We start from the raw sequence: 21,863 nt of genomic DNA, 5'->3' as shown, positions 1-21,863 counted from the left end.
TATTTTGTGTATAAATTTTAAAGATGTAGTATTCATATTGAATTATGAATGCTATGCCTCAACTAAATTCTATGCATATATGGGCAAATCCCCAAACTGCTAGTCTTGTCTTCACAGCTATCCAGTCCCCTGAGAAAGCCAATTTTCTTTCATGTCTGAACAAAAGAAAAATGTACTATTAAAATGCAATTCAGAAGTGATAAAAACTGCAAGTGGAGCAGCCGGCTCACAGCACCTTCGATGTATTCTCTGGGACACTGGGGCCACATTAATTTTTGTGTGTGTGTGATGTCCATCCCATGTGCAAATTAGCATTACAAGTACCATAATCTGTCTTATGTGAGAGTGTCCTTTCCCATGAGTATACACATGCTACTACAGCTTTGTATAATTTAAGTCTGCTAACTCAGTGTTTTTCTTTCGCTAACTTTACATGACATTTTTTTGTGATACTTTAAAAAATAAATTGATATAGCTGGCAAAAATCTAAAATAGCTTCTTTTTATGAAGTGGAAAGACAGACATGTAACTTAAAAAAACCCAAACACTCAAAGAGTTGCTGATGGATCACTTAGTCCAAATAAATAATTTCTGAGTCTGTATCAGCTAAGAGGCAAAGAAAGGTATTTTAATGCCCAACTTTACCAAAAACTTTTTTGACTGCCTAACTCTTACAGGGATTCGGGATTCTGAAAAGCTTTCAACTAGGAAAAGGTTTTAATTAACTACACCTGTTGTCATGGCAGTTGAAGTGATATTTTATACTTCTGAAGCATATATTTCTAATTTTACTGTACAACAGTTTTCCTGCACTTGTAGAATTCACGTTTGTTTTGTTTTCAGAATGCCAGCAACGATAGGCTTAATTCACAAGATTTTACTTTATATTAAAATGCACCTATTTATTCTCATAACCCTCTTGCAAACTGAAATAGATGGAACTAAGACATCGCTGTAGGGTCTCTTGCAGATCCTTTGTATTTGTCTTTCACCTTCCTCCATAGAGTTTGCTGCAGAACCTACCCAGAAAACCTGCAGTTGTCCATGGGAGTTAGGGGCATCCATCTGAAAATCTATTCCATGCCTAAAGCAAGTAGCTGGAGCTTCACTGTTCAGGGGCACTATGTGAGCAGGGAATCCCCCATCAGTATGACCGAAGGTGAAAGAATCAGACTCCAAAAGATTTCTAATTAGGACATAATTATAACTTGAGCGAAAGCACACAATTTGTGAATTAAGAACAAATAATTTCTTTGCTTTGTGGTCTGCCAATCCATGAAAGTCACCAGTACTATTTGTATAAGTTTTTATTCTGCTAATTGAAAGTATTGTTTATTTAGCTTTGGTTAACAGACATAAAAAGATGCATATCTAATTTAACGTACAGGGAGAATTCTTTCTGGTGCAAGTTTGCCTTGGTTTATGCTTACAATACTGACATGCTTGAAATGTCTCCATCCTGATGGAACCATCAGGTTTAGGTTATGTGTTGGGGGCCTACATGACTTGTAGAACAGATGCAAGTTGTCCAGAAATGAGCTCTGTACTTGTGCGTGGTGCATGCCTGCCACTGCCTGCTAAAACTTGAGGTGTCAACATGCAGATTCCAGCAAATTGAACCCTGCTCATTCTCTCTTCACATCACACCAGTTGGTAGTGCAGATATGGCCGAAGTAGTAATCTAGTAATGCAAGTTATATCTCTGTACAGAAAGTCTTTATTTTATCCTGTTGAAGCTCTGTATCTCTTTGTTCCCAATTTAATATAAAAGCAGCTATAGGAGAAATTGCAGTAATCCTCTCAAAATACCGAGGGGGAACATTAAGAAGGTAGTGGAAAATAGCAGAAACATGTGTCCTTGTCACCTCCTGTAGCGTTAGTATCTATGATTTACATCAACCCTGTGGCATCTAGAGTAAAGCATAACTGTTTTTTAAATATTCTTGAATTTCAGGTTTCTGCCATTTTCTTCGTATCATAAAAATGAGAAGTATGACCCATCGATTCATAGGTCAGTCAAATATGGCCAAGGAACTTATGGAATTAAACACTTCCGAGAAGTACAGCCTAAGAAGTGGGTAGCAGACAAGGTAAGTCACTGCATATTTACTCTTGCAAATTAAGATAAACCTTCAGAAAATCATGGCAAAACCTGATTAGAAACAATGAAAGATTTTACTGCTTACATTGTTTGGAAAATTCTGAAAATTAGTGAAGAGCCATTCTTGAATGCAAGCTTGTCTCATTAAACTGACTGCTTTCTCAGGAGCATCTCATGTTATTTCTGGTTTTGTAGCGCTGCAAGTTTTCCTCAGAACATGTTCTAACACGAGTTTGTGTCCTGTTTGCATTGCCTCTATTTGTATTAGGTATCATAATCATGTTAAAATTTCCCAGTACAAGAAGGATAACGGACTTGGCAGAGAGTGCAGCACAGAGCCACAAGGACAGTTAAGGGACTGGACCATCTTTTGTACGAGGAGAGGCTGAGAGTTCTGGAACTCTTGAGTGTGGAGAAGAGGAGGCTCAGGGGAGATCTCATCAATGTGTATAAACACCTGACAGGAGGGAATAAGAGGGAGCCAGACTTCTCTCAGACTCAGTAGTGTCCAGTGACAGGACCAGAGGCAATGGACACAAACTGAAACGCGTGAAATTACACCTGAACATGAGGAAACCTTTTTCTTTTCCTGTGAGGGTGACAGGTTGCCCAAAGAGGTTGTGGAGTCTCCATCCTTGGAGGTATTCAAAACCCAGCTAGACACGGTCCCGAGCAACCTGCTCCAGATGAGTAGGGGGGTTGGACTAGATGATTTCAAGAGGTCTCTTCCAATCTAAACCACTTTGTAAGGTACGATTACTCATTTCCCTGAAAGTAACTTGACCTTTGTAAATATATAACAAGTTCCAAGGAATCTTAGTTTGAGAAGTAGTATTTTTAAAAGAATTGCTTTTCAAAGCTTTAAAAATGAGCTCAGAGTTAAATTTTGATAATTTAACATACATTAATTAAATCATTGCAAATAAAGGCATAAAGATCAATATTAAAAGAAAAAGATCTGAATTTGTCTTTCAAAAGCAATGAATGGAGGATATGACTGGCTGAAGTCCCACAGCATAAGTATGATATATAAAAACATCTAAAAGTCTTATTGGTGGTACTCGTCCTCTAAAAACTTTCCCTTTACCAGTCCTTAGCACATCTTGCTCAGGCTCAGATGAAGATATCAAACAATGTAAAGATATTTATATTGTGTATCATATCACAAATATATAAGTTATGGGCTTAGCTGAAACAACTAACCTCACTTTACTTGTGATCTTGGATAGATTTCAACATAAGTCTCTGGAAGTGAATACCTGTATACATTAACCCAACATGACACACAGCCTTCCAACCCCAATTCTAAATCAATATGAAGCTTCAATTAGGAGCTGCTTACCCAAACAGAGAGATAAGAGGAGAAAAGAGCTATTTATGACCTACCTGCTGCTTTAATGGGTCATTATTATCCAGAAAAAAAAAATCCACCCACCCAAGCCCTCCACCTCCTCACTATATTTTAATGGAAAAGGTTCTATAGGCAGGTGTGAGGTCATACTTTCTTAACTGTTAAATTTGAAAGAGCTCTTTGTCCCTTTCTATTTTCTAAACTGTATTAAAAATTTGTATATATCACTGCTATGAACAAAATTATCCTGTTCTAATGAATCACCAGGCTAAAGGACATGTACCGAAATATTACCAAAAAACCCAGATTTTTGATGATCTGTGAGACAGTTTGTCTGCTAAACACAAGCCTCCTTTGAGTTTCCCGTGAGGTGATATTTCTGTGGATGCATTTGTATTACAACCTGAATAGCTGCCATGACGTATATTCAGCTTCTGACAGTATTATACCAGTGAAGTTTCTCTTACCATTGCTGGGAAGACAAACTACTGCACAAGTTCTTTCAAGAACTCAGTTCAGTGGTCAGTGGATCAGTGACCCCTCTGAACTGCTGAGGTATTATTTGATATTAGCTGGCTTTTTTTAAAACTACATATAAAAAATTTCCCTGCGTATGTTCAAGAGCGTGTCCTAGTTGTATTTTCCTGAGATTTTCATGTGTTTATGAATTTTAATTCAAGTCACAGAAAAATCAGTATGTAAATTATATAATTACTTTAGAAGCCAAATGAACAACAATGAAAAATATTGCTTTGTTATATTTCTTCTGGAAAATGTAAGGGTATTAGCATAGACTTCCTCTAAACATGATGATTACCATAGATATGTGAGGAAAAGTTAATAGTTCTTCTTTTCATCTAGTTATAATCTGCAGATTTTTATCTCATTCTGTTTACATTTCAAAGAAGTTTCTGAGTTAAGGGAAAAATTGTTGTATTCTAATTCTTCACTAAAAATAAACAAAAAATGGAAATATTATACCTCTAGTGAAACTGATTCTAGTTAGTTTACCCAGTTGTAAACCTCTATAAAAATGCTTGCATATTTTAAGTTTAATATTGTATGTCCAAATACCTTGGAATGCCTTTGATAGAATTTGTGAGAAATATCAGTATAAAAAAAATTACCAGTCACTGTGAATTTAATCTACAATGATAGGTTCCAATGTAGCTGGACAGTCAAGGGATCACATACACTAACTATAATCTTTCAGTTGTCAAAACACTCACATATGTTCGTATTTACTGAGGCAGAAATGATAGCTTACAGCCTTTAATCGCTATTGGAATTAGTTTGCATATGCATTTTAGAAAACTGACTTTAATGACAGTGTTTAACGTTTTCTTATTTGCAAAATTCAGGAAGTGACATTTTAAGATGTTCCTTCCTGATAGATTCTTTCCTCTGATGCCTTATTATAGGTGAATTACAGTACGACTGCATCACTGTTTCATTATTTGCACAGGCATTTTGGCCCTAAACAGAATTTTATTATCTACAAAGCATAAAAATACCCAGTACTGCAAAGAATTAATTTAGAGAACCTAAGCATATTGCACAGAACATAAAGTTGACCTTTACCGTCTACAGCTTTTGGAATGGAGTGGGATGTGGAACACATCATAGATTTAATGTGGCACAACGCTGTCTGCAGAAACTTGGGTGGGACTGTGACTGCCTGCCCATTGCACCCGATGATTGAATCTGCTGTCACCAGCATCCTGATAATAATGAACATTCAGCTTAACGACCGTGATTATGATTATCATAATTGATGTGCAAGTGCAGTGTGTGGGGATCATTACAGCTGAACTGTACAGCAGAGAAACATGCCTTAGTTATGGATAATTTTACTTTTATGCATTGATTGGGATAAAATATGCCTTTCAAGTTCAACAGGCCAGCTTAATATAATTTTAGGAAGATTTCTACATGTATGAATTGATGATTATGAGCTTCCTACAAAACGGTCATTCTAGCTGTTTGTTTTGAATTGTTTCATTCCATTAATAACGTGAAATAATTAAATAATTAGACGTTGTTGAGTGGAAATCACTTATAGAATACTGCCAGCATTAATTAAATATTGAGTTCAAATATTTCTGATTGTCATGGCCTTGCCTAGGCTAGGAAAAATAGCCCTTGTAATTCACCACCAACCCAATTCGATTTTTGTTGGAGCAGTAGAAATTGGGCTGTAGTCAACACTACTGGCATTTTCACAGTATTGTGTAGCCATTAGAGCAGGCAATAGTTGTTCCTTATATAAATTGTGTCACTTCCATCTTTGTCACCAGACGCAGAGAATTACAGGCTCAAATTCAACCAGTGTGGATATAGGTACAATCAACAGATTCAGTCGATGTTGTTGGACAGTGATTGCCTTCAACTGAGATTATACGAAGTTGCAGAAGTATTTAATTAAATCATGACATACATAACAGATAAACACCAATGTGTGTATGTACTTTAAGCCAGAGTTTATATAAAAGAATGTTAGGACATAAGTCTAATGCAAAGTATAGAGTTTCATTGATTTACACTAGGTGTAAATTTGGCTCTTTGTCCAAGAGCTGTCACAAATTTCCTATCTGGGATAAGAGAGATAACAGAAAATGGAAAAAATTCTTGATCTGGAATCAGAAAGAATTCCAGTACCTGAAGGGTACTGAAGAAAGCTGGGGAGGGACTGTTTGCAAGGGCATGTAGCGATAGGACGAGGGGCAATGGTTTTAAACTAGAGCAGGGTACCTTTAGATTAGACATTAGGAAGAAATTCTTTACAATGGGGGTGATGAGACACTGGCACAGGTTGCCCAGAGAGGTGGTGGAGGCCCCATCCCTGGAGACATTCAAGGCCAGGCTTGATGAGGCTCTGAGCAACTTCATCTAGTTGAAGATGTCCCTGCTTACTGCAGGGGGGTCTCTTTAAAGGTCCCTTCCAACCCATCATATTCTATGATTCATTCTATGATCTTTTACTTCCTTTCTATTGAAAGAAGATTGTAAGGATCAAATATCTATGAATGTCTCAACTGCATAATTCCTCTCACGTGACTTCACTAAGTTTGGGCTTTTTATGATGAAAAAGAGAACCTGCTGTGTGTCCAAGGAATTAATCCTATTTTATATAGTCTGCTGCCTCTAGAAGTTCAATATTGTCTGTGGTTTTCATTGTTGCTCACCTTACGGCCCAAGTGGAATCACATTATCAGATAGGGCCCTAACTTCCAGATATGTGGGAAGAGGTCCACAAAGAGAACGTAATATGGCCTGAAAATCTCAGTGCCTTAAGAAGTGAGTGTGACTCTTCTACATGGCCATGGCCAATCCATTTTCTTCCACATTATTCTGAGACCACTACGTCCTGTGGTTCCACAGTAAATTTATCTTTGTATAGTATTTCTCTGAGGGGAAAAATAGAGCAGGAGCAGGGAAGTGATTCGTTCTGTTTGAAAATTAGTTTCATCTCTTGTAGGACCAACAACATACTCACAACAATCACGTGTCTAGTGGATGATGTCATTATGTGGCAGAATTGTTTGATACACTATTGACAATTTTCCATCCCTGACTATACTGAAATTTATTTAAATTTCACCTTAACTCTATTTTTCCTGACCTTGCAGTGACTGGACTTGAGATAGAAAAAGTTTACACATACATTATACCTCTTAGATTGTGACTTTGTGACAATTTTTTAAAGAAATTTGCTTGTTTTCTTTTCACTTTAATTAGGAAAAAAAGATTATACAGAATATTTTCTAATACAGTGTGATATTGGCTAATGTGCATCTGTATTATCAGCCTTATTACAGGTTACTTTTAAGGCCATGTTTACTAGTGAGCTTTGTGACAGAAGTTATTAATATACAATGAGAAGAGCTAGAATGTATTTTGAATATCAGATTCTTAGTTCACCAATACAACTGCAATGTGTTTTCCTAGGCAATGCAGAGCTGACATAATGTGGCAGCCAGAAGTGACTCTGTTGTAGGGGAATGATTAGATGATCTGTAAGAGTTTGCTTGTTACACCACCGGTTTCCTCATGAGCCATATCAGGGATAATAAAGGTTGTTGCCAAAGTGTGTTGCACTCCAGCAATTCCCGACCAATGATTATTGTCCTGTATGATTATTACTGTTGGCATGACATGATGTATCTATTCAGATGCCCCAAATGGACCCTTAGTTTGAGTTATCAACTATCTCTTTCCAAGATAAAGCTGCTTTCTGTCACTTTGCTTCCTACCTTGAGTCCTGTGCCAAACCAAATAATTTAAACCCAAGGATTTGGTCCTACAACAGTACATCCTATGCATTCATGCAATCCTATGCATTCATGCAATCCTATGCATTTTATACCTGTAGCATATATTTTCTGCTCTCAGAACAATCACTGTGAGTCAGAAGGCTGCTGTACCTTCATGTGAAAATCAACTTGAGTAATTCCTTGTTGGCACATAGGGCGATTCCCACAGCAGCATTATTCTTCAGAGCTGTGAGCTCCTTGGAGCTCAGGTGTTCAGCTACCTGGTTAGGTAGTACAAGAAAGAGCAGTGTTGCCCAATTTAATATCACAGGTGAGCTTAATATTAGGCGGTCTCTGAAACTGGGTAACAAAAAATGGCTTAGTCACTTTTGCAACTGGTACTGATTTTTTTTTTTTTTCCTTTTATTTTTAGTACATGTCATAATGTACTGTTCAGAAGCAAATATATTAAAAAAGAGAGGAGCGTGTCATATCCAACAGTGGGAACAGCAGACATTACCTCTCATTCACAGGACTAGAATGAAATATCTCTCATTGTAAGATGCACCCATTCAGTCTTACAGGAAAGCAAATGACAATTTCAACTTTTGACTGTTGATATAGTGATTTTTCCAGATTCTTTACTGAATGACTGTGTCATATGTACAGAAATATACTTTGTCAGGAAGATCACTTTCAGAACTCCCATTGGAAAAGTTCTTGATTGTTTCCTTTGAGAAAATCCTTAAGGTCACCACTGCCTTTGAAAAATGCTACTCTTGATATATGTAATACAAATGATTATTAATTATCTGTGATCTTTCAAATTATTTTCTTAGGTATAGAAGGAAGGTAAACACTGTGAAGCAAATTAAAATATACAAAATGTATCCCTGGCTACTATTTTAACTGAATGCAGAAAATAATCTGTGGATAACTGGAAGGCTGAAAAAAAAGGCTGGAAAAACTTTCTGGTGAAGGTTACTGATGAGTTACAGGGTCTGATTTTGAGGGAATGCTACAAAGTAGTGACTGAGAAGAGTCAAACCAGTCAGTTATTTGCATAAGAAAAGATACTGTCACCACTGTTCTAATCAAAACCATTCTAGTGGTTATTTGTAAGGGTTTGTCAGCAACTAGTTGAATATTTTATAAAACCTGATTTTCAGTTCCCTAATTTCTCAACGGGAAAATGCAGTCCCTTGATGATGATCCAAGGCTTTGAAGAATAAATTGATTCGAAAGAGAAAATTAGATGGTACTTATTATACTGTCTAACTAGCAATCCTGTGTCATTTGTCTGTTGGATGATAAATGTCTTGCTTTGCCTACCTTCCTCGTTTAATAATGGAGCTTGTAGTATAAAAGAAAATCTTGCTTTTTAGTAAGAGCTAACTTTAACCAATATTTCTTTGAGGGAGATATACGTATGTCTTAACTTTCTAAATAATTCCTAAGGTATGCATTGCTTAAACATTTTAAAGCCTCTTGTTTATTCAGAAACACTTTAGAAATAGAGTATCCTATTGCACCAATTCCTTCAGTGCATTCTCAGGGTACATTACAGTAACTTGTGGCAGAGCTTTTAATGCAAAAAAATAATCTGTTGAGCTGGAAATGGTAGAGTTTGAAGTTACACCTAATTTGTTTTGTTTATATTGGTTTTAGGTGTTCCCTATTTGAATATTATTTTGTTTGGTGGAATTGAAAATCCTCACACTCAACTGGGAAGTGCTTGGCCTTGCCTTTTGATGACAGTTTTGGATGGCCTGTTCAGCATTCTTGGAATTAAGTAGATTTGTTTATATATCTGCTGAACATAATGTATTTAAACTCAGTTCCATTTGCCACAATATTGAATTAAAAAGGCTGTATTTTGAAGTGACTTAAAATTCTTTATGAAACGTATCTACAAAAGCAAACTACTTATTATTTGATAATACTTACCTAGACCTTGATTGTGCTGGTTAAATAGAGTTGAAGTGAAAGTAACATAAAGCTTTTCACAATCCTCTAAAAATGACATGGTCCATATAATTTAAAAAATCCAGGTATGAGAACTGATCCTCAGCACCTAGCATAACTGAGGTATATCCACGGAGCTAGGCTAATTTGCATCAGGTAAGGATCTGGCCCACAATGAATATAATCAGTATGTAGATAAATGCTATTTAGAAAGAACGGTCTAGGAAAAATGGTGTCACCCATTTTCACAGAAAAATAGACACTGTTTTTTAATCTCACCTTTAAATACACATTGCTGGTGAGTTGGCAAATTGAAATCTGAGATCAGAAATACGTATTCTGGTGATTTCTTGCAATAGATACACTTAGCACTACAGAATGTTGCATCTTAAAATGTTGCCTGAATGACATATTTGGTCACAATGACCCATTATGATTGAATAGTTGTATAATTTGCAGTGTTATTAATACATATAACTGTTCTGGGAGATTATGCCAGGTGTGTGCTCCAGCTGAGTGAAAGGCTGCAAGGTTTTGTTGTTTTGATGATCTCTCCAGAGAGCAAGAGTAGATTATTCTTAGAGCAGTAGGACTTCAGTGCAGTAAAATGGATTTTAGAGTAACCTACATTCCCTGAATAGGAAAAATCACAGTAAAAGATAGCTTTGTGCACTTTCATTGGAGTGAATGAGAGACTGTAAGTAATACAGACTGCTCGTTGTCTTAATGGCTTGACATAAGTAGCTACTGCTTCTTTCTTTAAAATTTATTTCATGAATCAGCTCTGAACTCATTTAAATAGTAATATGATATTCCCTTTGGAATACACTTCAGTGTTTATTCATTTAATGCAATGAAGGACTGGTTTCAACGTGCCCTTTATAAACTCAGGTTAAAAGGATGTTCCACCATGATAGAGATAAGAAACTATATTCTTTCTTCTCTTATAGTTTTTGTTAATCTCAACATAAAATGTGTAGGGAAAGTGAAAAGCATATCCACATAAGGAGTTATTTATGAGTAGGTGTATTACCATGTTTTAATATTCTAGAATGAGAGTTATGGAATTATTTAGGAATAACCTTTGCACTTCACATTCAGACTTCATTTCTATTTAAATAACCTTACAAGCCTTGATGAGTTAATGTACGGAGGTATTGGCACCTAAACTAAAGGGGACAAGATATAAAGGCTGTGATGCACACAGTATCTGTTTCACAACTGTATTGGTTTTCTTTTTGGTAATGAGACTGTTTGAGTAGGAATTTACACTTTGACTGTGATAACAGGAAATAATAATATTCCCAGCCAGTAGCTTTGAGATGTGTTGGGATCTCTCACTTGTAGTTGCATGAAGGAATAACAGCGTGAGTGAGTGGTAAGTGCTTATCTTTAGCAACTGAATACCCTGCTCGTTTAAAGTATAACTTATCAGGTATGAAAGTCTCAAACTTAGAGGGGGAAAAAAAAGAGAAACAATAAAAACATTGCATATTAACAGACTTTGTACACTAATGTGAAGCTGCTTGATTGAGCAGTGTAGTGTCAACCATGTCTTTCTTCTAATGCTAAAAGTAATGCACATAGACAGAGTGACAATCAGAGTACAGCCTCCCATCAGCTGTAATTAATCTTTTAGTTAACAGAGACTAGAAAAGCTTCTCATCAGCCTCTTCTGAAGTCTGAGGCACCCTGTTTTTTGATGTTTGCATTCTGAGTAAAATTGTCCCCACCAGTTCTAACAAATTGAAACACCAGGCTAATTATGGCAGCTAATGAAGTGTGTGGAATGGTCACAGCTTGTCGTGAAACTGTTCCTTCAGCTCAGATTAGAGTTTCATCAATCACTTTTTTAAACTGATCCAGAATTGCTTCTGCCCAGTGCTTGGCATTTTTAATGCTGTTTCTGTAATTGGTTTTTTCCCCAAAGCTTAGGCTATTTTTTGAAATATTACATTCTCAGGACAGGACTTACAAACTCCAGTTTATAAAAAAACATTTCATTATCGCCTCTATCAGCTGATCAAGTGCTAGAAAGCTAATAAAAGAAGCAGAAATATAAAATTTGATATATTGCTTTTAATCCAGCTAAAGGTAGCAATAAAGCATATACACATATATGTATATGAATCATTATTACTGTGGGCTGGATGTATACTGCAATCTCATGAGACACGGTTTGTGGGCTGGATGGTTCAAATCCCACAGAAGGACCTAAATGAAATGAATGAGTTGGTCTTAGCTTATTTCCTAGTGGATTGTGGTCCTCCATATATCACTCAAAGAGTTTGGCATGATTTGTAGTTTTTGCAGATGCCCAAGCCTTTGGCAGGAGGAAGACCAAAATGTGTTGCTATTTAAAGAATTTCCACACTTCAGGTCAAATCCAAAGTCCTCAGAGAAGTATGGGAAACTTTACAGTATAACTTATATTGCTACTACACTGTCAATGAATAAATTAGCATATAAAACATTGTAAAAATTCCTAGTTCCTGTTCATTTATAAGATATAATAGTACTCAGCTACACATTGAAAGTTCTGCATAGACATTAAAGGCATAGATGTTAAAGAAAGTCTAAGGCAAAATTCTTCCCTCAACATGGGCAAGGGAGCATAGAATTTAGTTTGGAAGTTATCTAGCTGAAAAATGAAATAAACTTTTGCTTAGGTACTACCGTAGAATATGTTTGCACAAGTTGTTACATTTAGTGTATATATAACATGTATTATTATCAGAACCAAGACAGCATGATTTTAGCTTGTGTTCAACAATCTATTTCTTAATTTTGTGCTAATATGTGGAATCCTTTTCACTTTTCTCAACACTGTGGAATATGAAATAATGTTTGGCTATAAATATCAACTGTTCCTCTCCCTGAAGTTTCTTAATCAGCAGCAGTTTGACAGAACTAGCTTCATGTCAATGCCAAAACAAATCTGTGGCACCTGAGTGAATAATCAGTGTTGCTGATGCTATTCCTGAACTGTATCAAAGAACCGATGGTTTTATGCAAGAAAAAAAGTGCCATTGAAAAATGAAAAAAACCCCATGATGCACAAAGAAGATATGTTATCATATATGAATAAATGCAGGCAGAAAAAGTAGCAATGGGTATTAGCCTAAGAGCTATTGTTCTGCTTTCATTGATTAGTGAGAACATTTGTGAACACAGTATAGGAGATGAGTAGTTTTTCTAGCGTTAGCTGGTCTCCAAAGTAAGATGACTGCAAAATGAGAAGGGTCTTTTCCTGTTTGGTCACTTCAATCTCTTCTGAAGGTAGCTTATATTTACAAAATGGGAAAGCTGGTTTTCTCTTCAGGTTTCATCACTGCTAGGGCACATTGCTGACTCATGTTTAGCTAGTTGCCCACCAGGATGCTCAGGTCCTCTTCTGCAGAGCTGCTACCCAGCCTGTCAGCCTCCAGCCTGCTTTGTTTCTGGTGTTAGTCTGTGCCAGGTGCATTTGGCTGTGCTGAATTTTGCGAGGTTCTGTCAGGCCATTCCTCTAGCTTGTCTACATCACTCTGAATGATAGCCCTCAATGAATCGATGGCACCCATTAGTTTGGTGTTGTCTATGATCTTGACGAGAGCGCATTCCATCTCCACCTCCGGGTCACTGATGAAGATACTAAACAAGACAGGTCCCAAGATAGCACCTGAGGAAATACATTTGTACCTGGCTTCCAGTTACAGTACAAACCATTCATTGCTACCCTTTGAACCTGATACTATAATTTACCAGCTTGATTAAAAGGACTCTCTGGGAGACTGTGTTGAAAGCCTTGCCAAAGCTCAGCTAGACAGCATCCACTGTTCTCCTTTGATCTGCATATCTAGTCATTTCACCACAGAAAGCAGTCAGATTTGAAAGCATCATCCAGAACAATGACAAACCAGATGAAATCTAACTGGAGTACTGGTTTTGCTGCATATGCCAAACACAGTGCAATCAATGTACTTTTTTTAAATTGACTCTAAATGATTACAACTTTTTTTTTTTCAAACAGATACAACTTAACCCGATAAGATAAAAAATATTTTTCACTCGAGGATTTCAACTCCAGAATTTTTCCTCCTTAACTCCTAGTGACATGATTTTGGCAAGTTAGAGATAGCTGCAACTTGATCTTGGCAGGTTAAACGTTTTCTGGCTTTAGTCCAGCAGGTTAAAACGGTTCTGAGTTTGTCTTGGCAGTTAACACTTGGCACTGGCTGATTTTCAGCTGGATAGAGAATGTTGTGGTTGAACAGATTAGACAATGAAAGGGGCAGCTTATGAATGGCATAAGTCAACATACTTATCCCTAAGTGCATTATTTTCTGATAAAAGTCCTGTTGGTAGTGGAGTGTATGTGATGGGTAGGACAAGTTGGTTTAAAAATACAAGCACTATAAATACTTCCTCTACTTTTTCATCAGATGCTTTTAAGACTCTCTATATTTTTCTGTACACAGGAATGTAGTATTAGGCATAGTTCCACCTCAGATTTAATAACTTCATAAAAGGGTTATGGATTACTCATCAGTGTGTTTTCATACTTGACAATGTTATTTATACATCTCAAACAAATTAAGACGAACATGTCCTAAAAAATATTTTGTTAAAATACCCTGCAAGCAGTAGACACTTGCATGACAATAGCAAATAAACACCTCTTGGGATTCTGAATACCTACTCAACTATTGCAACTGCACATTTGTTTTTTAGCCCAGATTCAGTAAAGTTCAAGGGTATCCAAGTATGAAATAGCTTGCAGACAAATTCACATTGGTTTCTTAATTCAATTTACTTGTAAAAAAAGGCTACATAAGTTGAAAAAGTAGAATATAATCTTTGGCAATTTTGGTTCAAATACAGGCATTCAGAACAGAATTTGGGTGATGTTTCGTAATGTTGACTAACATACGGTACAGCATGCACTGGAACTTTCTGTGTGGCAAACTGTACTTTTAATATTGATACTGGCTCTGAATATGTCTAAAAGTACCTTAAAAGTATCTACATAAAGGTGATTTATTCTTTTTCAGTAGATTAGTTTTATACACATAAATAAATTCATGATCTTATTATCATTTATTATAAAATAAATTATTATTTATAAAGGAGACTGTATTTCTTTTTAAAGCATGGCAAAGCTAGTACATGTTTGGGAGGAAGGACCAGACAGCGTCTGGCTTGCAGATCATCAGTAAATGGAGTAAATGAACATAGAGGGTACAGCTGGGAATTCCACCCTTCCTTCCCCTTGGGCAACCACAGTAACTGCAGGGTACTAAGTAAATGTAACAAATGCAAATTTGGACCACAAATCTTCATTGCTGGTTGTATTACACATGACAAAAAGGACAGGCTAGGTTCAGATGCCAGGTTAATTTTAGAGGGGCAATACTTACAAGAAAAAGTAATTCACTGGACCAAATTCTTCCCCTTTTTTCCTTTGTCCTTCCTTGCACGAAACTTCCATCAAAGCCAAGAGATAATTTGCCTTTGCTTGTAAGAGAGCACTGTAAGTGTTGATGCATTTGTAATCCTTAATGAACACAGCTACTGCAAAATATCCTATCTGTTTAGAAGCGCTTTTGCTTTCCTTGTACAATGGCTCAAACTATTGCATTCTCAAAAGCATCATTATTTTCTGTCATATCGTACCTTAAGTTGTGCAGCTACAGAAGAGTACAGTGGGATATGCTTTTGTTCCTTTGCCTAAACTGCTTCTAACCATGCAGGAGCAGAAATAGGCTCTTTTCCAGGCTAGAACACGTTCTCTCCTACCTTGCGCAGATGAGGACAAGAAGTTTTAGAGTTTGACTTGTGTTAGCCAGTTATCTCCAATTATCTCCAGAGCGCAAATTGCTACAGCTTAGCTGCTGAGCTAAGAAAGCAAACTTCAGTGACCACAGATTAGTAGCAGAATACTTCTTTCTCAGAATACTAGAGAAAGGGAGGAATAGTGTTATAATTTCCATGTTAGGCTCTCACAAAGGAGCACACGCTGCTGTACTGCTTGTACTGGACGCATCACGCAGGAAGTATCTAAACCTATGTGATTATCAGATAAGTGGTTTTTCAGATTCATAAGCCATAATTAGAAATCTTTCATAATTTCTAGAAAGCACTGCTTGAGTTTGGTTTCCTCATTTATAATTCCAAAAGATGAAATGTGTAAGAGTCGGTGATAGTTATAAATCTCCATGAAAGTTTAAGTGTAATAATAATGAAATGTTTGTTACATAAATTAAATAGCAATTAATGTTTTCTCTTTCTGTTTGGAAGATAGGATATTAAAATAGTGTTGTTAGATTTCCTACTGTGAACATAATTTCCTTATTTTTTTTACAACACATTATCATAATGTCAATAAAAGACTAAAACTAACAAGTAGAAAAAACTTGCCTGATGTAAGTGTAACACAGAAGGTTATAAAGTTGCCTTTTAATGGCTGTACAATATAATTTTATTTTAAGATCTAATAGCAAGTTGATTCAAAGGGTAAGACTTGCACTTATGAAGTCATTAAAGGAAATAGAAAATTGCCTTCTACCATAGTCGCTCAGTCTTTTTAAATCAAAGAGGTTTATTGTTGTTGACAATGTTTGTACTTGCAGGAGGTAATTAGGGAATGAGTTAGACATCATACTCAGCCCTCAAGCTTGTCAAGAAGAACCATAAACTTAACTTGCAAAAAAGAAAAAAAAGGAAAAAAAAAAAAAGGAGGCAGTTTAGGAGGGAAATGGCATAGAATAGAGGGAAACAGGATCATAAAATTTTAGGTCAGTTTGACCATCGCTACCATCGCTGTGTCAATCCACAGTATAGAGAAGCTCATAAAGTCTCCATGGAAGCACAGTTTTTTTTCATTGCACTTAACCAAAAGAACAAAATTTAGATGGTTTAGAATGGGTAGCAGTAGCAGGCAGCTGAAGGATGGTATAGATGGTGTCTCCTTAAACTCCTCCCCTGCATTGCGCTGGTAAGCTGAATAGTGGAAGGTGTAATTCTACCCTTTTCATCACAGCAGTGGTCACTTGTCCACTGTAGCGCAGGGAACTCCGATTAGGCACGCCTTTCCCTGGAAGTCAATCCTTCTGCACTGGCACAATGAGAGCCAGTCCCTAAGGCATGATCCAGGCTTTTGTTATTATCTCTTATTTGAAGGGGCTAGTTGACCCAATTGGTTAACACATTAGCTTTTCAATTTTATAGCCTTAAGTCACAGAAGACCTATTCCTCATTTTTGGATATTTCTCCACAGCGGAAAGCAAAATTGGCAGTCTGTGCCCACCAGCCACAAAAACAGAGTTACGCCAAACAACTGTGTCCTGAACTTTATGGCTAATTAGCTGTTGAAGCTATGCCCAAGAAATAGGTTCTGTTGCCCATGGGAAGAAGTGTGTAGCCATTATTAATGTCCCAGCTCATATCTCTCAGTAGGTCTTCTGAGCAGTGCTGCTTAAAGAGACTAAATGTACAAGAGGGAATTAAAAATTATAGTGCCCCTTTCACTGACTGAAATATTGTAAACTTGTTTCACTGGGGCCAGGATTGGTGTCAATGTACTTTGTGTGAAAAGTGCAATAGAAGCATTAGTATTTGACAGCGCTGGTTGAAATAAGTGAAATTAATGGAGCTCTTTTCATATACGACAAGGCCATGGCACCCCTTTCATGCTGCTTACAGACAGAGAAAAGTCAATACTTTTTTATTACTTGATGCTGACCTACATTCTGCACTACAAGTGCCAGGCCCACTAATTGGTTTCAGTTGTGAGAAAAGTTTGCCCCAAAGAAACACTGGAGCAGATAAATCAATCTTTTTTAGGGTAGCTTAGTGGGTTTTGAGCACTTGAAATGACATTTGTGTTGTATTGACAGAATGGGTTGTTACACTCATTTTGTCATGTCAGAAGGCCCTGTACTAGTTGGAAGTATTGTTAACCAGTATTGATAAATTTGCTAAGAATAAAAGTTAGATGGATCAACATTTTACTTGTATAACGGCTTGCCATTTCTGCTTTGCTTCCTTGTTAGAGGCCTCCATAGCTATTAATAGGCCGGGAGTCTTACTATGACAGCTCAATTTAAAACCCTAATTTTACTGTTACAAGCATTAAGATCATAGGGAATACTTAAATGTGACCACTTAGTATTAAACAGAGGGGGTTGTGGACTGTGGCTGTACGGTGGCACCTGGCAGTACTGCCTGGTTTTCAGATGAGGCGTGCACATGAGCTGTGTCCCAGCCTTGTGGGAAAGCAAGATTGCTCGGTGGGCTTACCTTGCACTAAGCACATAACTATTACATGGACATTTATGCAGAATTTCCCATTGCATCCTCTAAAGTCTTGATGTGTACCGGTGGATGTTGTTTTCAAGCTAAAGAGAAGTTTGTTCCCTGCTTTTCCTATTCGGTAGCATGAAGATAGAATTAGGATTCTAGCAGCTGTGCCCATTTTTCAGTCATTCCTTCTGCCATTGATTCTTAGCAGAAGTTACCTACAGATATAATTCCAGCACTAGAAAAAAAGTTTTTCTGAGATTCAAACCTTTCATGGATTGGTTTACCTTTTGCATAGCACGTGGTGTCATGGTTGACATCCTGCAATTGTACAGCGGCTCCAGTATTGTTAGATTGGCTGAGAAGAGGACTCGGTGCTCTGAATCGCCACTATAGGTGGAATACTTTTCGTTAGAGAGGTTATAGAATTTATCTTTGAAACATCTTAACGTGCTACTTCTCCTAACCTAGGAAGGAAATCTGCATTCATACAACCAAATGCAACTTTTATCTCCATTTACGCAACCCAATCTCTATTTATGCAACAAAATGAAATTTTTGTCATTACAGAGAAAGACTATACAAAGCTGTAAATCAGGTATCAGAAGTTTGTTGTAAGCTTATTGCTCCAAGTTTATCACATACTTAACAGCTTCATAATTATTATGGACCGGATAGATTTGCTATCGGAAATTACCCGAAGTGTGTATGCAGGAGCTGAGAATAAATGGTCATGAAATTTCCAAGAAGATACTTAATTGTAATACCTATCTCATTCCAAAATGCATTTTTATATTGCAGGAAATTGTACAGTACTCTCTAAATTGTTTGGAAAGAAACACTGTTAGGATAAATTTATCACTAGAATATGAGGGAATGCATTTTCAAAGGCCTTCAAACTGATATGTAGGTCTACAAGGCCTCATTGGTTTGCCAATGTTATTTGTACATGGTCAGTATTTAGGTACGTCCGCATACTCAGATGTAAAATGTCTTTAGAAATTGCTTTAATAATACCATTTCAACAATAAACTATGTGTGCATTTGGCAAGTCCAATCTATGACATCAGAGTGTGCTGACTGAGACAAATCTTTGGTGGCTTTATGTCACCTTTTTTGACTCCATTGTTTAGAACTGATGAGCACACAAGACAGTCAAGTAGTCACATATACTGAAAGGGTTCATAGGTCTTGTTAAGCTCTGTCAGTTGAATTTGAGTTACTTACAATTACACTAGAGTGAAAGGAGTCAAAGCTTGGCAAGTTTAAAAAGGAAGTGTTATATTAACTTTGGGAACTTAAAAATAGGTCTCGGTCCTGAGAATTACAGGGCTCTGATGCTGAGAATTATATGGCATGATTTAAGAATTCATTGTGGAAACATTCCATAAAGCTCAGCTCCATGCTCCTATGATCCTGAGACTGCAACACGGTAGGGTCAATCTCGCCAATATGTGGGAATTCATATGTGTAAGCTAATTCATTCCAGCTATCAACAATGAAGGACGGATGGTGAAAATAATTTTGAAGAAGCCTTAAAAGGAGGCTTCAGAAGGATTATCTACATAACTTCATATCTTCTACGCTACGTAGCAATCGGCTTAAACTCAAGATGATCCTGGCAGTCTACTAGAATCAGCCAGCAGTGCATTGCAGTTCTTCACTGCATACTTTGAACCTACATTTCACCATCAAATTAGATAGACGAGAGAACCTGGCTCCCAATGCCTTTCCCTTTATGCTGCTACAATGATAGAGTGGGATAGACTCTCTTCAGTGCTGCGAGGTACATCTTGCAAGGCCAAGTGGTATTTTCAGGCCTTACTTTCTCAGACCGTTGAAACCTGATTAAAATCCGTATCTTCAAATCCAGAAATGGATGGGGTTCTTTTCCTAAAAAGATATTTATATTTTATATACATGAAGTGCAACGTTTGCCTAGTATACATTCTAAACTTCTTTCATTTATCCATCAGACTGTGTGATGTTTCCTAAATGTGGTCAAGCATAACTGCTGTCATCATAATCGGAGCCAGTTGTTTAAATGCTCAGTTGTGAGTATCTAGCGAAATAGCTTTAAATAACAAGATAAACAGTACAGCTGCCAACCCAAAGTAATCTTACACTGAGGGGGTGTGTGGCACAGAAAATTTCCTCTTTGTCATTTTGATTTGAGTTTGAAGCTGGACCTGGGCTTAGTTCCAGCTCAAAAAACTGTTCACTTCAAAGGCTCCTAAAGCGTCCCAAGGAGCTAATTTTGGCAGCCAATTGTTTTTGTTTGGCCAGGCATCCTAATAGCAAAAGCCGTCTGCTCCAGCAAATGAAGACTTCTTCAATGCTCAGACTTACCATTCCTGATTTTGTCCTGATGTGGAGGGTGTACACCTTTTACTGATTTCTCCATCTCACCCCAAGTTCACTGCTTTTTTGTTAAACTGTACTTAACTGTCCTGCGTGTAAATTGAAAATATACTTCCTGTTTTCAAAATAAAGGATACTGTATTCTACTCTGAATTACTACTTAATCCTAAATTATAGCTGTATTATCTATTTGATTTCTCAGCAACTAGAGCCGGTGTGTTTTTTTCCATTCCCGTGAACATGGTTGAATTTACTGAATTAAATATAACTAGCTTCACTTTAGAAGGAAATTATTTGCAGTTATGCTGGAGTTACAATAACATTTATTATAATAATTGTATGGACAACTTTTCCTGCAGTAAGAAGGTGCTTGCGATGCCAAACACACAACGAAAATTAAAATACTGTGGCATTCTTAGAGTATAATATGAAAATATGCAAATAGGCTGTTTCTGTTGGGTAAGAAATCGGGTGGTAGAGGGCGTAGAGAAACATTAAAAATTAAATCTTGTGAACAGTTCAGAATGCGACAGTACTCACTTTCACAGCACATACAGATTATTTCATTTTGAATGTATATGTCTACCTTGCTATTTTGAGACTTAGGCACCAGAATGGTGGAGGAATCATAACAAATAACTTTGAGTATGAGTTGAAAGAAATTATATGGTGAGAGCTTGGTAATACGCCGTGCGTATGAAACTCAGGTTGGCCATGTCGGTGTTTGCATCAAGCTTACCAGAAGTCATAGTTGCTCTGTCTGTCCGTGGAGATTCAGCCAAACTGTGGTCTGTGAAGCAGCTAAGTCTAAATCATCCAGGGAACGATGGTTCTCCTTCACATTATTTTTCAGAAAAAAAGAAATAGTTTTCATTCTGCTTTTAAGAGAAAAACAAATCTTTCAAATTGTGAAATGTGTTGAAAACGTAAAAAATTTAGTTTTCACTCACTCATGGCCTCAGACATTCTATGGAGACGTTGCATTTCCATGCCCTTTCACAGAGCATCATGTTGACAATAGAAAACAGTAGAAAGTGTTCAGACCAACTTCTTTCTTAAAAATGAATTGTCAGATCCTGGAAAGCTGATAATTCATCTGTGGTATGTTACTTTTGGAAACGGAAAACAATTTTAATGCAAAACAAATATTTTGTATTGATGATACTATTCCCAGTACTTCAGGGTCAAAGAAAATAGATTTATTAAGAATGGTTTAAAACCTTGATCTTAAACACCGTATACTTGCTAATCATTTGCCGTGAGCATTTATTAGTAAGAAGCTAAATGAAAATACTGAGTAGAATACTTAGCTTATTTTACTTTCTTGTTTGTTGGCTGTATTTACATTGTATTCTAAGGCACAGGTTCACTTGCATTTCTGTTATTCAATTTAGATTTGTAAGCATTTTCGTTTTAAAAAAAAATTGAATGTAATAACCGAGAACTTTTCCTGGAAAAAACGTGTTCAGGAACCACCCTGCTCATATTTTTTCTACCAGAACTCCTAATCAATTCATTGCCACCGATACTTATTGAATATATATTCCTTTTT

At 36.8% G+C, this 21,863-nt stretch overlaps 1 protein-coding gene across 4 annotated transcripts in view; it reads left to right on the top strand.

The window, feature by feature from the left end:
* Nucleotides 1-21,863, top strand: part of SPATA17 (spermatogenesis associated 17) — an 88,328-nt gene that overhangs the window by 64,460 nt on the left and 2,005 nt on the right. For all 4 annotated transcript variants that reach the window (XM_074579320.1, XM_074579317.1, XM_074579319.1 and 1 more), the window contains one exon: nt 1,955-2,090. In XM_074579320.1, the coding sequence (XP_074435421.1) occupies nt 1,955-2,090 (136 nt within the window). The remainder of the gene's footprint in view (nt 1-1,954; nt 2,091-21,863) is intronic.

Source organism: Larus michahellis, chromosome 3 (genome assembly GCF_964199755.1).
Source record: "Larus michahellis chromosome 3, bLarMic1.1, whole genome shotgun sequence".
Classification (NCBI taxonomy): Eukaryota; Metazoa; Chordata; class Aves; order Charadriiformes; family Laridae; genus Larus; species Larus michahellis.
This window is presented reverse-complemented; position numbering and strand designations above follow the sequence as displayed.